The sequence below is a fragment of the Loxodonta africana genome, chromosome 9 (genome assembly GCF_030014295.1).
Source record: "Loxodonta africana isolate mLoxAfr1 chromosome 9, mLoxAfr1.hap2, whole genome shotgun sequence".
Lineage (NCBI taxonomy): Eukaryota > Metazoa > Chordata > Mammalia > Proboscidea > Elephantidae > Loxodonta > Loxodonta africana.
The window spans coordinates 49,589,252-49,606,931 of NC_087350.1; the positions used below are offsets into that span (position 1 = coordinate 49,589,252).

General features: G+C 36.6%; 1 protein-coding gene across 2 annotated transcripts in view; it reads right to left on the minus strand.

Annotated features, from left to right (window-relative positions):
- Positions 1-17,680, minus strand: part of PBX3 (PBX homeobox 3) — a 225,853-nt gene that overhangs the window by 29,051 nt on the left and 179,122 nt on the right. For both annotated transcript variants that reach the window (XM_010587625.3, XM_003407730.3), the window contains exons 4-5: positions 10,082-10,272; positions 2,775-2,910 (exon numbers count right to left, since the gene is read on the minus strand). In XM_010587625.3, coding sequence (XP_010585927.2) covers positions 2,775-2,910; positions 10,082-10,272 — 327 coding nt within the window. The remainder of the gene's footprint in view (positions 1-2,774; positions 2,911-10,081; positions 10,273-17,680) is intronic.

Sequence of the window (17,680 nt, forward strand, 5' to 3'; positions counted from 1 at the left end):
TGTACAACAATGTTTATTGCAGCACTATTCACAATAGCCAAAAGGTAGAAACAACAAAAACGTCCATCAACTGATGAATGGATAAGCAAAATGTGGTATGTATATACAATGGAATATTATTCAGCCATGAAGAGAAATGAAGTCCTGATGCATGCCTCAACATGGATGAACCTTGAGGACATCATGCTGAGTGGAACAAGTCAGGCACAAAAAAGATAAATGCTGTATGATATCACTTAAATGAAATAAGCAAATATATAGAAACCAAAGGAGCCCTGGTGGTGCAATGGTTAAGAGCTACAACTGCTAACCCAAAGGTAATTAGTGGCTACCAAAAGCAGAAGGTATGGGCAAAGAGAAGGTTTTTGCTTGGAGTACACTGTAGGTAAATTAAGGGTGGTATAGCTTGGAAAAAGAGAGTGAAAATGGGTGCAGTACTTGAAGAATGTAATCAGTGTCACTGAAGTGTACATGTAGAAATCGATGAAATACTGTACGTACTGTTGTATTATAATAAAAAAACAGATTACAGCCAAAAAAGAAAAAAAAAAATGAGTATGAAGCCTCCTAATTCAGGACAGCCAGAAAAAAAATCTTTCTCTCATTCCATAAGCATGTGTTAAGCAGGTTCTAGGTTACACGCAAAGTGCTAGGTACTTCAACTAATAAAAAACCCAGATCATACATAAAAAAAAAACCAAACCCAGTACCATTGAGTCGATTCCGACTCATAGCGACCCTATAGGACGGAGTAGAACTGCCCCATAGAGTTTCCAAGAAGCGCCTGGCGGATTCAAACTGCCAACCCTTTGGTTCGCAGGCATATTTTTGAAAAATACATATAATCTGTATTATGCTCTAATGGTGCATATATTATGCTGTTGCTGTGTGCTGTTGGGTCTAATTTGACTCATAGCAATCCTATAGGACAGAGTAGAACTAACTGCCCCATAGGATTTCCTAGGCTGTAAATCTTTATAGGAGGAGGTTGCCAAGTCTTTTCTCTTATGGAGCTGCTAGTGGGTTCAAACTGCCAATGTCCTGTTCAGCATCTGAGTGCTTAACCATTGTACCACCAGGAAGGACTCCTTGCATTTATTATAGAAGTTAAAAAGAAAAATAAAGGAAAAAAAAAAAGAAACAGAAGCAGGGAAATGCTTTAAGTTGGATCTACGAACATCTGAATTCTAAGTCAAAGCACTGTTGTTAGGGCCAGAAAATCAGACTGGGTATCATCAGCTAGTGTTCAACAAGGCTATCCTTTCACTGATGTTCAGGAAAAAATCTACACAGCAGAAAACACCCTCTTGAAGTGAACATAATTTTAATTTCATCTTTCCTGTCTGACCCAGTATATTATACCGTTCCTCAGTATTTCAAGTGGCAGTAAGTACTACATAACCCAGCTATTAATATTTTACATAAAATGTCTTTATAAGCTAGAAACCAAAATCAATTATATTCCATTTCAAATCAGGCAAAAGGAATCAAGATATATCACCATTTCACAGAAGAATGACAACAAACCTTAAATGAAATCTTAATTACAGACCTAAGGTTGCACTAGAGGTTCTGTGAAAAATAATGCTTAAGTAGGAGCCAGAAACGATCTTAAACTCACATCCTGGTCCGTTAAATAACAATGACTTAAAATACTGATATGAAACCCTCCTTGGAATCTTAAGCTTTGTAGTATTTTGGACCTTAGGTTTATAGCAAGAGTATTTATCTACCAACCACTTTTAAAATTTTGTGGCACGTAAGCCAGGGAACACTGAAATTGCTGTGAAGGATCAGCTTTTCCTTAAGTTCCACTGTAAGAACTGGCTGATACACTACCATTTTTGCATGCTATAAAGAAATGCTGTTCAAAAGACAATCAATAAACAGCTATATGTATATTTAAATAAAATCGTATTTTAGAGCTAATGCCAATAGGATGTTTCTTAAGGAGGTAAATTTGTTAATTTATTTAAATGTCTCTAATCCTCTATCCAGGAGCCCTGGTGGTGCAGTGGTTAAGGGCTTGGCTGTTAATCAAAAGATGAGCAGTTCAAATCCAGCAGCTACTCCTTGGAAACCCTATGGGGCGGTTCTACTCCATCCTAGAGGGTCGCTATGAGTCAGAATTGACTTGATGGCAACAGGTTTGGTTTTGCTTTTTTTAATCCTCAATCCAAATACCAGTCTATTTGCCTAAAAGTAAATGTATTTTTTGTTAGAAGACGACAGCTAACTTTAGGAACACAATTTATTACAAGTGGGCATTAAAAAAAAAAAACAGAGACGGGTATGAACTTAATTCTTCTGTTTAAGGAAGCAAAGAAATCCTTGAGACTCAAACATTACAGCCTGGTTACCAAGAAGAGGCTTGGTAAATTCCTCAAAGCTTTCACCAAAAAGTTACATTAAATTTCCTTTAGGCAACAAATAAATTGGTTTCTCACTGGAAGAAGTTTAGGTCAGTCATCTAAATCAGGGAAACCAGGACTACATGCTATTTAGTAAAGAGTCACTTAAGTATAAAATGTGTCTCTCCTCATGGCATGTTTATGTCCTCTCTATAATTATTGGGATTCCTTGCTACTTCAAATTGGGGGCGGGGCGGGGGGGAAGGCATTAAAATATTTCATAAAAATGTAAAGATATCTAGATTTACTTTATATCTTCTTTGATGCTGGAACATTTAGATCTGAAATGATGAGAAAGCCCTGAAGAAGGAACAGAGCTGCTGTACTGGTAGGGGACAAGACAGACTCATGGGGTCCCCTCACCTGTGACACTGTGATGCTGCATTTCTTGGCCAGCTCCTCTTTGGCTTCTTCACTGGGGTAGGGGTTGCTGAGGTGCGAGTAAAAATACTCATTCAAGATTTCTGTGGCCTGTTTGCTGAAGTTACGCCTTTTCCGTCTATGACAAGAGAAGAGAAAAGAATCACAGTTACATCAGCATTAAGCAAAGAGGGAAAGATTAATTGTGATCACGTGAAAAAGTAGATTTTTATTTTTAGACACTCCTAAGAGACTAATTTATCACTATGATATTGTAAATTATGTTCTTGGTGTCCTCCAAAGCACTATTCAACTTATTTTAAGATACAAGATCACTAAGAAAAATACTAGAATATGAAGCACAATTTATTTCATTCTTTGCTTATTCAACAAATATTTATTGAGGACCTACTGTGTTCTAGGGGCCCTGGTGGTACAGTAGTTAAGAGCTATGGCGTGCTGTAGCTGTCAATTCAAATTCACCAGCCACTCCTTGGAAACCCTAAGGGGCAGTTCTACTCTGCCCTATAGGGTCGCTACGAGTTGGAATTGACTTAGGGCAATGGTACTGTGTTCTAGGCACCCAGTGAAGATCCAGTGAGAACAAAACAGACAAGATCCCTGCTACCAGAGAGCTTACAGGGGATTAGAGGGCTAAGGGAGAGAGTAGAGAGTGGCAGAAAGAAAGATATGAAACAAGCATCACAGAAATAAATAATTACAGTCATGTGCTGCATAACGTCCATTCGGGCAACATCTGCCTACATATACATCTGTGGTAGTAATTTTTTTTTTTTTTTTGGAAATTTGATTCTTTATTAAAACTCTTTAAATTCGTGTTTGCAAACATTTAATACAGGAAAAGAAAAAAATCTTACCCCATGACTCTTAACCCAGGAGGCAGAAACAGGACCTAAAAGAACAGGGTTGAAGACAGGACTTCCACTTTAACCTCTACATGGCTCCTGCCCCAGGGCACAAACCACCTTCAAAGTTTGGTAACCCAGACCTGTGCGGCGTCTGGTGCCTGCTAAGTGCCAGCCTCCAGGGCAGCATCAGGAGGCTGCTGGGTGCTAGCCTTGGAAGAAGGTTCCTTCTCTGAACTTTGCACCTAGCTCTGGTGGTGTTAATCAGCCATATACATGATTATCTTGGCTACTTCCTTCTGGCAATAAATCCACTGCTGTCGAGTCAATTCCAACTCATAGTGACCCTATAGGACAGAGTAGAACTGCCCATAGAGTTTCCAAGGAGTGGCCGGTGGATTTGAACTGCCGACTTTTGGTTAGCAGCCAAGCTCTTAAACACCTCACCACCAGGTCTCACCTTCTGTAATAAGGCTGCCCAAATATCAAGATCTTGGCCTCACCCTTGGGGTCCAACCAACTCACAAGGAGAACAGCTTGTGACACACATTCAACGTGCAGGATGTGCTCTCCACTCAAACTGAAGGTCACTTCTACCAGCCAGCCTCAAGGTGTGCTCTATATGGTTGGTATATAACACAGTGTGCATTATGTCCAAATCACATACCACCCTTTTTTACACATCGTATCTTGGACATTAAGCAACATATGACTGTATAAACTATGGTCACTTATAAGTACCATGAAGGAAACGAATGAGGTAAAACGAAAGTTTATAAGAGGAAAACCTCACACAAATTATGGAGTCAGGAAAGGTTTCCTTGAAGGAGTGGCCCTTAATCTGAGACTTGGAGAATGTGCAGGAGTTAGAATGGAATGTGCAGGGTAGAATGGAAAAGGAATAGGCAGAGGAAACAGTCTGAAACAGAAAACAGTAAGTTTAAGGGGCTAGAGGACGTTGGCACACAATAAAAACCAGAGAATGCGTGAGATGAGTCTGGAATGATGGGCAGGAGCCAGATTATTCAGGCTTAGTGGGCCCCTTAAGAATTTTTGGATTTTATTCTACGTGTAATAGGAAGCTATTACAGGTTTTAAGTTTTATGTTTAAAAGAGATCATTCTGACTGCTAAATAGAGAATAGTTGGAGGATAGCATGAAAATGAAATGAAGTGACCAGCTAAGGAGACAACTGCAGTGGTCCAACTGAGGTCTAATATGATAATAACTTGGCATAGGGGGGTAAGAGCAATGGAAATAAAAAGATTCTCAAGATCTATTTGAGAGGTAAAAATGATAGGACTTGATGACAGATTGGATGCGGGGAGGGAGGTGGGGAAGAGGGAAAAGGAGGTAAAGGGTAAAACTACATCAAGAAAGACTTCTAGGTTTTTATGCTTAAGTAACTTCCTGGACTGAGGCATAATTTTCTTATAACAGGAAGGGTAGGGGAAGAACAATTTTTCAGTTTTGCTGGGAGCAGGGTGATGCAAGGTCAGATGATCAAGTAGTTATTAACAATATATTTCAAATGGCAAAAAGGTCATTTATATTTGTGTTTGTTATTAAGATTTCAAAGAATTATAACCTGAAAATCAGTATTTTTCAGACTTCACTTTAGAGCAGATACTTTGGTAACTCGAAAATAGTTTTTTTCCCAAATAATTTCCTTAATAACCCACTAAAAAACCAAACCCACTGCTGTCAAGTCAATTCTGACTCATAGCAACCCTACAGGACAGAGTAGAACTGCCCCGTAGGGTTGCCAAGGAGCGCCTGGTGGATTCGAACTGCCAGCCTTTTGGTTAGCAGCCATAGCATTTAACTACTATGCTATCGGCATTTCCAACTTCCTTATAAATCATCTTAAAAATCTTCTCTAGTGTGATATTCTGCATTCACAAAAGACAGAGTCAACAGGCAATTGTAAATATATGTACTATAGGAGATTTTTTCAGCTAAAATGATGTCACTAACATGTTAGGTTAAGTATGTAATCTATGTCTCAACATTAAGGGAGAATCAAGGGAGCAAGAAATCCAAGTGTAATCAAAACATCTCTTTGGGTTATGAGTCCTTAACTTTCTTAATTTCAATCATTTTTGAGGGGTTAAGCCATTGTTTCCTGAAGGATGAAGAAGAAATTCAAGACCTATTTAGGTATCAAAATCAACAGAATTTGATAATGATTGGATGGGGGTAGGTGGTAGAGGAAGAGAGGGAAGGAAGGTAGGGAAGAAAAATACACCAACAAGAGCAATTAGTATTTCTGTAGGAGCCATGCATTTCATAAAAAAAATAAAAAATAAGGCCCTGAGTTGAGGGCACTCAAAAAAAGGCACATTCTGATGAGTAGATGGGTAGATGAGTAGAGTGAGAGAAGTCTAGAATAGATACCGAAACTGTAAAGCCTAGAGACATTACTCTGTCCACAGATATTATTGTTGAACTACACGGTAATAACCTGCTCACAAAAATCTGGGTTTCTAACTTCTTATGAAAAATTGGAAGATCAGTCACAAGACGCCCACATTCCTGCAAGGCAGCTGTAGACTGAAGCTGAGTAGTGCCTGTCCCCTTAAACATGTACCCATTTACTCCAACCCCCACTCTATTTCTAATCCAGCCACTCCACTCAATTCCATTATAGTAAGCATGTGAGTTTATGACTTTCAGTTTAAAACACGGAGTCCAACAGCAAAGCTCAGAGTGGATGGTACAATGGCAGAAGTTATCTTTGGAAAATGGGGACTTGTGAAGGGAAGAATGAACAGAAACATGTTTGGAAAGCAAAGATAAGTTTGGCTCATTTGTTAATTTTACTAATAAGTGGTTTTCAAGCAAACATCAAAGACCTCAGAGAACAAATTTATAGGCAAAACAGAACACCTCACTCCAGACATTCTCGCTGTGCCCCAGCTACAGCACTTCTACTAGAAGAGCACTGAGGGGCCTACCCAAATTTGTTAAATGTTTTGCGCTGGTGTTTCAGCTTGTCCAATCATCAAGAAAATGTGAGTATAGCCTTGTAGAAAGTGAGAGTGAGCTAGGGAATCATCATCTGAGTGAGCATTTTGGCCTAGAGCAGAACATCTTTCCCTTTTCAGTGCACACGGCTTGCTAAGAGACAGTACAAGAACAGATGGAGCCAAAGCTTAGCATTTGCATTCCGTTGAAGGCATAAGAAGGAATTTGGTCTTATATTTTATTTATTTTTTAGAAAAGCATCCTGTAGAAAATGCCCGTTAAGCATTTCCCCCAAAGTTTCACTCCCCCTAGGTTTAAAAATGGCTATGCCTCAGGCCAGTGTGCAGTGGAGCATCAGTCCCAGGGCTGTGTCCTATCAGCATCACAATGTTATTTAACAGCAGTCTCTGTAGGACTGTTCCAAGCTCTGCCACCTTCTCATTCTAGCTCTGCACATTCTGGATTGTTAACATACTTTATCTTTGTGGAACAAAAAAATAAATCACTTAGGTGTATATATTATGAATTCAGCTATGTAAAAAATAAACACACATGCTGATAAGAATGGGAAAGTATCAGCAGAAATAGGGATAGCGACTGTGTTAGGAAGGGTTCCTTTCTATCAGAAATACTTTTAAGTATTTTTATTGTATCATATTTTTAGTAAAATGTTCAAATTTGACAATTTAAAAATATTTTTAGCTTTTTAGCCTTCTAAAGCTACCTCCCTCTTAAAAACTTTTAACTCTTTAAAGTATTAAGTGGAAACATGAGTTCATCTGGTCAGTCAATAAATGATTTCTTGCAGCCTATTATATGTGAGGCATTTGCTGAAGTTGTGGGGAATGTCATGTAAGACTTGGCTACTGGTTTCAACAACTGTGTTGTTTTGCCAGGGGACAGAAGAAATGTTCATGAAAAACTGCAATAAAAGGTAATCTGCATGAAATCTGGTCTTGAGAATTGTATAAACATAGTATCAGTTTTCAAGGGACGGTAAGGACCAGTGAAGGTGGGCTTCCTAAAGTGGAAGCATTTAAGCTAGACTTGGAAGGATGAGCAGGATCTCACTAGATCCAATGCTGGCTATGTTCCGGAGCCCTGGTAGTGCAGTGGTTAAAGGTTTCGCTGCTAACCATTAAGTCAGCAGTTTGAATTCACCAGCTGCTCCTTGAAAGTCATGTGGGGCCAGTTCTACTCTGTCCTGTAGGGTTGCTGAGTCATAATCAACTCAATGGCAATGGGTTTGGTTTTTTGTTTGGCTATGTTCCAAGCTCCATGCTCAATGCTTTCCAAGATGACAATTCATTACTGGTGATCAGCTTGGGAAAGGAACTGGAAGAACACAGTCTGTTGTAGGAGGAAGGGAAGGTAGGTGGTCAGACAAATGAAAGAGGGAATTCTAGGGAAAGGGAACAGCACATATTAAGACCAGACCAAGAGGTATTTCATTTTGGATGAAACACAGGAAAGAACAATTTAGCAATACATAGCAAGAGCACTAAAAATGTTCATACTCTCTGATCTAATAATTCTATTTCTTAAATTAATCCTTAGGAAATAAACCTAAAGATCAGTATGGTTAAATTCATTTGAACATTAGTTTCAATAGAAATAGTACCGTCTCTCCATCATTTTCTCTCCTATTACCCTTCCTTTGTTTTCTACGTAGCACTTACCCTGATATTACATTATCAAATAGACTACTATAGTATATTTGTTCACTTGTTTATTGTCTGTTTCACCAAATAGAATGTAAGCTCAATTAGGGCAAATAAGCCTTTTTACCTCTCTTGTTCAACACTTAATCTTTAGCACAAATAAATACTTGTGGTAGGAAGAAAGGAAGGAAGGAGTTATATTGGAAATTAATGGAAATAACTGCTCAAAAATAGGGGAATGGCTAAGTAGATTATTAATTATATGCCCATCGAGTAGAATTCAACCATTAAAATGGTATTTAAAATCAGAGCTTATAGTATACAAAAAATGTCTGTTTAATTACTTATTCATAGTAGTTTTTTTTAAAAAGCAGATCAAGTTACACACATTGAACCGTTACAAGAACTTACAAAAAATTTAAAAAGTCCCCAAAAAGAAAACAGAAAAAAATATACTAAAACATTTACAGGAATTTTTTAAGATGGTAAAAATGTACTTGTCTTTTATCCCTCATCCCTCTATATATTTACCAAATTTTCCATAATGAGTTTGGTATTTTATAATAGAAAAAAATAATAAAACAAATTTTAAAAATCTTAACAACAACAAAAAAATAATGCAGGCTAGGGACAGGTCATAGAAGGCTTTAAAAATATCCAACATTGAAAAGATGTTGGTTTTTAACTTCTTAAGCAAAGCAATTAGGGATCACAGTGATGTTACAGAAACAGAGAAAGGAAATGAAAGATGGACTGGAAGGGAATAAGACTGCAGACAGACCATAAGAAGGTGCTGTGCTAGTCCAAGTATGGAAGGATGAGAATGAAATAGATAGTGTAAGTAAGGATGGAAAGAAAAGAAGTAATGTGAGAAATGTTGAAAATGAAGCACTGGTGAATTCTAGCGACTAATTCAATATGGAAGAGGGAATCGAAGATAATATGGAGCTTTGCTTAACTAGGAGAATGATGGTATAATTAGGTAGCAAGTACTTATTTGGCTCTAAGAAAAAGCTCTGGCATGAAGACTGTTCCATATACTTTGTTTTCCAGATCGAGAAGCTAACTTAAAGTTTCCTTAATATTGTGAGATTTGGATGGCAATTCTTACCTCTGTCAGATATAGGGGAAGAAAGCAAAACAAAATAGAAACTCCTTCCCCAGACTGAAGACTGATCATAAGCTTTAGCCAGGTCTAAGAAATACCCCGGTAGGAGCAAGACACAGTAGGAATGTGACAATTCTTCTGTTGTATCAGCCAGTAGATCTTAAACACACCATACACAATTTATTCCCCAACTCCTGTGAAGCTTGGTGAAAGCTTCAGATAAAAGGGAAATTTTCATTCTCACTGTAGAAATTAATACGCTTTCTTATTTGGGCAGATAGCATTTGGGGTTTTATGCTAACTGCTATTAATTAAAATACTACCTCCTTCATGGGAGTATCAATACATCCAAGTATTTTAATTTGCACAATGTAACATAAAAAATTCAAAATAGCATTATATGCAGAAAATTATCCTTAAAAATACTTTCTAGCATCAGAATTAAAAGGCTAGATTTTCCTGTTATTTGTAGCAACACTGATTCTATCCATTCCTGAGTCACCAAATTGGCAGCTAAAAAAGCACAACCACCCCAAGAAAAGAGGCTTGACAAAGCACGCATTTTGAGTGAATGACCTGTCCACCTTAAAGAAGAGTTGTTAAGCCAAATTAATGAAGAATCTAAGACCAACTGGTCAGTTTTTACAGAAAACAATATACAAAGAGTGAAAGGTGAGAAAAATGCAATAGATTTGTGGCCTCACATACCTGGCATCAAGGAACCTTGATCTTAAAATCATAACTGCTTCACAAGTGCTTTGTTTAAGCTGCATCTGAATGGAACTAAATTTTCGATGGATGATGCCCACCATTCTTTCAATCTCTTTTGGGGAAATGGGACGCGTTCTACTCTGCTCTCGGAGAAGGTTCATCACATGTGTAGTGAATTCATTACATGCCTGTAAGGGGGAAAAAAAATTACTCCTTAGGAAACTAGTATTTTATATTATAACACCCAGACATTAACTCATCTGAATTTCCACTTCATTTGCAATTGCCAATAGCATTATGGAATGGATAGGGTAAAATGAAAACTAAGACATTTGTGAAGTGGTAGTGGTAGTGGTAGTTAGATGGGGCAGCAAGAATTCTGAAACTATGAACGGCCAGACCTGCAAGGGAGACACAGCACTCAACTTCCCTTCTACCCTCCACTTTGTCCTAGTTCCAAAATGAGATTTTCCCATTGGAGGATACCCTCCACCAACTCCTACATGTAAATATATGTTCACTGTTAATACTAAACATCCCCTATTATCTCTGGGGCTTTATATATATCCGACAAATGTTTACTGAACACCTACGAAGTTCTAATGTTTCCAAGTGCTGTGAGGACAAAGAAATGAACAAGATGTGGACCTGGCTTTCAGTGAGAGAAAACACACAGAAAACTAATCCTCATGCAAGGCAGTCTATACTAAGTGTCACAAGAAAGATATGAATAAACGCTGTGTAACTTCCAATAGGGAGTATTCTCATCTGGAGGGAGAAATCACATAAGGCTTCAGGGCAGAAGTGACATTTGGGCTTTAAAAAATGGGTAGGATTTTTGAAAGGTGGATTAAGATGGAAGTCAGGAGAAATTTCAGGCAGAAGGAAGAAAAACCCTGGAAATGGTATGCATCAAGTTCAGGGTGGCTAGTAGAAATAGAATACGTAGGGGAGAAGAGGGGATTAATTCTGAAAAGGCAGGCATGTAAGGGTCTTGGATGTCAAGCATCCCAACGTCCTAGTATAACTCAGCTGTGCTGCAGGCCCTGTGTGTGGATATAAGTCATCCCTGCAAGATAGGTGAAGCAGCTTGACCCTTCAGGGCAAGGGCAGAAAAAAAATAAGGATCAGATTTGGGTCAAACGTTTTAGTTAACAATCCCTATTCCAGTCTTTCAGTTCATCTATATTCTTTTATGTCTACGAGACTATGCATTTAACTGGGCCTACTCTGAAATCCAGTACTGTCTTGGTAAATAAAGTATCAGTCTATATTCTCAGGGGGGGAAAAAAAGGACATCTGACATTTTTGTTAAAAAGGCAGGGATTCTGTGTCTTACTGCATGGATGGCCCTGGTAGGGCAAGCAGATAGAACAATCATTGATCAAGGCAAGACACGTTTTAGAGCTATAATAATGTCCAATTCCCTACAGATATCTTGAACATTGCTTACATATAGCACATGATGGTTTTTCTAACCATTAGAAAAACCTAATTAGAGAACCAGCCTTTCAAGTACATTAGGTGTTTCAGCTACTCTAAGTTTTTACACAGTTTTTCTATAAATATTTCTAAAAGTGAGGTAAAATGACTCTTGCTTACCAGTTAAAAGTTTTTTACATGCTTTAGGTCTTAAGAAATGTTAAATTTATTATAAGTACTGACCCTGAGTTAGACTTATGGGATTCTTCAGAGTGTAGAATTGTGCAATATACACAGTACTCCCACTTATTTATCGACTATCTTATTATCCAACATTTTGCATTTACAACAATAATAAAAAATCTACTGTCCGACTATTTTGCACATTAATGACGTACATTTGGGAGTAACAAACGTCGAAGTGTGAGGCAAAAGTAACAGTGGCTGTGATGATTAAAGTTATGTGTCAGCTTGACTGGGCCATGATTCTTAGGGGTTCAGCAGTTATATATATATATATAATGACATAATTTGGCAGCTATGTAATGATGTAGTCACCTTCCATTTTGTGATCTGATGTGGTTATCCTCCATTTTTGCATAATGCCAATTTTCACCTAATAACCTGGTCTTTAGAACTTAACCATGTCAATAAGTGATGAGTGGGTGTATCTTGACTGATGAGCTCTATACTACAACTCAAAAAGTTTTACATTTGGTTCAAGAGAGAAAGTAATATTATGATGCAAGAATTTTTTAATACCTGAACCACAAGTGAGGAATTCTTAACCTGCAGTTCATAGATAGGTGTAGAAGGACTATGGCCCCCTGAAATACTATAAACCTTGTGTGCACGTATGCATTTTCGAGGAGAGATTGTGTAGAAGTTTTGTTTTCTTTTCAGATTCTCAGCCGATCCATAAAGAAAAAAAGAGGTTAAGAATGATTGTCCTAGGTTGTAAAAAGCTAAGAAACTTTACAGCTCTAAAACCAGAAGTTCTATCTTTAAGCAATGCAAAATAAAGAAGAGTAAATTGAAAACCTTCCTTGACACTATATTACTGACTTAAATTAGCTTAGGCCAAGTAATTGGTCACCCTGCAAAAAAAAAAGAAAAAAAAAAACATATTTTTTTCCTTCAACTTAATATAATTTCAAAATTATACAATTTTCTAAGTGTTTGTTCTTGTTAGGTGCCATCAAGTCGGTTCTGACTCATAGTGACCCTATGCACAACAGAACGAAACACCACCCAGTCTTGAGCCATCCTTAACAATCGTTGTTATGCTTGAGCTCATTGTTACAGAAGCTGTATCAATCCACCTCGTTGAGGGTCTTCCTCTTTTCTGCTGACCCTGTACTCTGCCAAGCAAGATGTCCTTCTCCAGGGACTGATCCCTCCTGACTGCATACCCAAAGTATGTAAGATGCAGTCTCGCCATCCTTGCTTCTAAGAACCACTCTGGTTGTACTTCTAAGATAGATTTGTTCTTTCTTTTGGCAGTCCATGGTATATTCAATATTCTTCACCAACACCACAATTCAAAGGCATCAATTCTTCTTCGGTCTTCTTTATTCGCTGTCCAGCTTTCACATGCATATGATGTGACTAAAAATACCATGGCTTGGGTCAGGCACACCTTAGTCTTCAAGGTGACATCTTTGCTCTTCAACACTTTAAAGAGGTCCTTTGCAACAGATTTACCCAATGTAATGCGTCTTTTGATTTCTTGACTGCTGCTTCCATGAGTATTGATTGTGGATCCAAGAAAAATGAAATCCTTGACAACTTCAATCTTTTCTCCGTTTATCATGATGTTGCTCATTGGTCCAGTTGTTAGGATTTTTGTATTCTTTATGTTGAGGTGCAATCCATACTGAAGACTGTGGTCTTTGATTTTCATTAGTAAGTACTTCAAGTCCTCTTAACTTTTAGCAAGCAAGGTTGTGTCATCCGCGTTAAGTGTAGCCCTCAGTTTTCTAATCAGTAAAATGAAGGAAACTGAACTACAACTATGTATCCCTAAACTGGGATCAGTAAGTTCCATAGCTAGTTCTACAAAATGTTAACAGATGGTCCAAGAATATAGCATGTTTGGGAAATGTTACATTAACCAAAATTTTAAAAGACTTTTTTTTCCGTTTTGCAGGACTCCTCAGAACTTCTAATATGCCAACACATCTTCAAGGGAAAATGGTGGATCCAATTTTTTTCAAATAAATATGGCCATGAAATCTCTTTTGAACAGTGCTGCCCAAGAGATATATATTACAAGCCACATAGGTAATTTTAAAATTTTGCCAGGAGGCACATTAAAAAAAAAAAAAAACAGATAAAATTAATTTTAACAATATGTTTTAGTTAACCTACTATGTGAAAAATACTAACATTTCAATATAAAATCGATGTTAAAAAAAACTATTGAGGTATCTTACTTTTTTAGGGGGGGTGGGGTACTAAATCTTTGAAATCCAGTATGTGTTCTACATTCACAGCCTATCTCAACTCATACTACCCCAGATTTCAAACACTCCATAGCTACATGTGGCTAATGGCAACCATACTGGACCAATGTGCTAAGAAAAACTTTTTGAGAAACACTATATGGGCAGTCCCCAGGCTACAAACCAGAGCCGTTCCTAACCGCATCTTTAAGTCGGATTTGTAGTTAAGTAGGAACAAGTGCATATGGTTCTTACTTAGGCTTACGTAGTGCAAGAAAAGGCCTGACGCTCTTTTTAATGATGTCAAAGCTGCATGTGCAGCAAGTGAAGATGACTGTGCTGAAGAATGTGTTGCAAGTAGGGGTTGGTTCAACCATTTCAAAGTGAGGGCTAATATACATAACATTAATTTTTTTAAAGGGCAGGTATGAATTGTTCCTAAGTCGGACATCTATAACCCAGGAACTGCCTATACTAGATAATCTTTACGCTTCTTTTTTATTCTTCACTCACACACACACACACACATACATGTCTTAATTGGAGAAACAGAAGTTATTCATTTTATCACATCTCGACCTTTAGTACATGTCTTTAATAACTGTGTGACAAAATGGGAAGTACACCAAATGCACTTCTGCATATTGCAGGGTTGGTTGTCCCAAGAAAAGGCACTTGTGTGACTGTTTGAGTTGTGAGCTGAAGCTACTTTTTTCATGAACACCATTTAGCAAAAGTGACAAACATTATTTGAAATTGAGCATTTAGCAAACATTTTTTTTTTGAAAATGAACCAACTGAGCCTGGTTCATTTGGTAAACAGCTGACAGTATTTATTGCAAATGATAAAATTCAAGTTCTCAAGTGAAAAAGAGAACTTTGGAAAACTTGCATCTGCCACTATGTGCTTGACAGTTTTTCAGTATTTAAGGTTTTTATGATTACTCTGGGGCTGATATGAAAATATATAATATTTTGATACTGAATAATGAAATGTGTCAAGACTTGGACGATATGCATAACTCTGTGAATCAGTATTTTCCAAAAGATCAATGCATAATGTTACAAAATCATGCATGGGTAGAAGATCCATTCAAAGTGGAAACTAGATCAATGAATTTTAAAGGAATAGATCACAAAAAGTTAATATGATTTCAGATTCCACTCTGCATCTAACCTTTAAGAAACTACAACTTGTCAAGTTTTGGTGTAATATCAAAGAATATCCACAATTATCTGAGAAGGTCATTAATATAACTCCTCCCTTTTCCAATGACATTATCTGCGTAAGGCCAAAATTTCTTCATATGCTTCAGTCATATGACAACAGATCGACTGCAGAAACAGATATAACAATCCAGTGGACTTTTATGAAACCCAACATTAAAGAGTTTTGCAAAAATGTAAAAACAATGCCACTCTTCTTACTAAGTTTTGTGGTTTGGGGGAAAATATAGTTATTTTTTTTAATGTTATTTTTGTTATATATTACTATGGGTTAATACCTATAATGGTTTATTTTTGTATTTTTAATTAATAAATATTTTGAAATTTTCTGTTTTAATTTCAATTACAATAAATATTGGCAGATATAACCCATAAAACAAAATCTCTTTGAAGGTGTCCAGTAAATTTTAAGTGTGCAAGTTCTAAAACAAAAAAGTTTGAGAACTGTTGTACTGGAATATGGAAGCATTTCTAAGCTGCACCCATAACACTGCTAGTTCATACAAATCTTTGTTCACACGCTAAGGTAACAGCTATCTACAAAACAGTGTATGTCCTGGTAAATAATTCAGGACCTCTGTGTGAATGATACTGAGATGTTAGCTCTCTTAATTCTTCTCTGGCCATATTCTACTCTCCCCAGAATGGGTGTCTGCTACTGTTTCTAAGGAACAGGCAAAAGCTAATATGAAAAAAAAAAAAAGGGTTAAAAGCAAAAAGTTTATGCTTCTAAAAACTCATAATTTCCTAAAACATTTGCTGAATGTCTCACAACTTATTAAGTGAAGCCATCTATGAATGCAAATGCTGATTAGCAATTTGGCAATAGCCCAACATTCACAGAATTCACATAGCTTTTCTTTAAACCAGTAGTTCATACATGATTAATTAGAACATCTCATTTATGTACTGTGCACTTTAGCTCATTACTCTAAGTAAAATTCGTTAAGTATTTACATTTAGATAATTAAAATCTGGGTACACCCTTAAGAAAGATGCATACACTTTAGGCAAAGTTATTTTTTTTCCTTTATAAAACTGAAACTAAATTACAGCCTCATTTACAGCATCATCTGTACCAGTTTCAGAGCAGAGCACAGTACTGCCTCATCTCCTATTCCTTAAAAGGTATACTTTTCTTTAACATATACATGTTGTAAAAATGATCAAATGATTGCAGAATTGTTTTGAAGGGTCAGCAAATCACATACTAGCATTGATGCTGTTTATAATATGAGATGAAACACCTATTATAGCCTCCAATAAACCTACAAGACTATATTATTAAAATAGGCTTTGGAGAAATTTTCCATTGCTTTATTGTTTTTACAAGTGAAATTGTCAGGTTTTTGTTTTGTTTTGTTTTGATCAATTGTCCACAATGTAAATGCAGTGACATCTTGGTTAACTGGAATATCTGCCATTTGGGAAATGCAGGTTTTGATTCCTTGAATTTTCTGATTAGAGTATTGGGCAAAAACGCCTTTTTGTTTGTTTTTTTAGTCTAGCTGTTGAAAACCATCTTGAGTACATTTTTTGTTTGTTTGAATACATACCTTACAATAACATAGTTAAATGAACACAATGCCTGGCAAGTTTTACTCTGAGAAATATTTTAAATCAATTCTTATTATGAATCTTTCCCCTTAAAAATCTAAACTGAGTAGTAATTGAGAATTTGAAATACTTGAATCCTAGATAATTTTAATGATATTTTTGGCTAGTAAAATTATCTCCTCAATATCTGTATATATTTTATTTACACTCCAAACTAAAGTTTTGAGGGTCTTGTTTGTTTTGTGGTGGTATTTTTTCAGTTACAGATTCAAAATTCAACCCCTTTCTTTTCTTTAAATTCTTATCACTGAATGTAAAGATGTAAGATCAGACAGTGGGCAACATTAATTTTAGAGGAACTTTTACAATGGTTCAGTGATCATATCTAAAAACTGGATTAGTCTCTTGTAACCATTTAGGAAAGCTAACTGTAGGCAATGTGGGGAATCCCCTACTCTAAAACCCACTTTGAAAGCAAGAAAAAAAAAATTCTATTAAAAGTAGGTGTCCCTCAAATTTACATATAACTATTCCCGAGATGTCTTCATAACTTGCAAGTAACTAGCCCAATACTATAGATTTTGTATTTATAGAATGCTTATTAATTCAACAAACACTTCTTGTTTTAGGATAAAAGCCAACATTGAAAGATTCTTTCTAATCTAACTAGAATGAGACCAAGTACAGGAACAGCTATAAAGATAATATACTTGTTGTACCTCAACACTTCTTACCTAATTGCAATACTTTAGGGATCTAGCTCATGGGGGTTTGTAAAGATTATATAATGTACGTTAAGTTCTTTGCACAGTCTGGAACATAATTAATACTCAATAAATGGCAATTATTATCAACAATGAAAATGGCAATTTTATAAAATTCATATTATTTTCTTGTAATTCTGCAATTTCCTACTCTGATTCTCTACAGTTTTGCCTTTTCATTG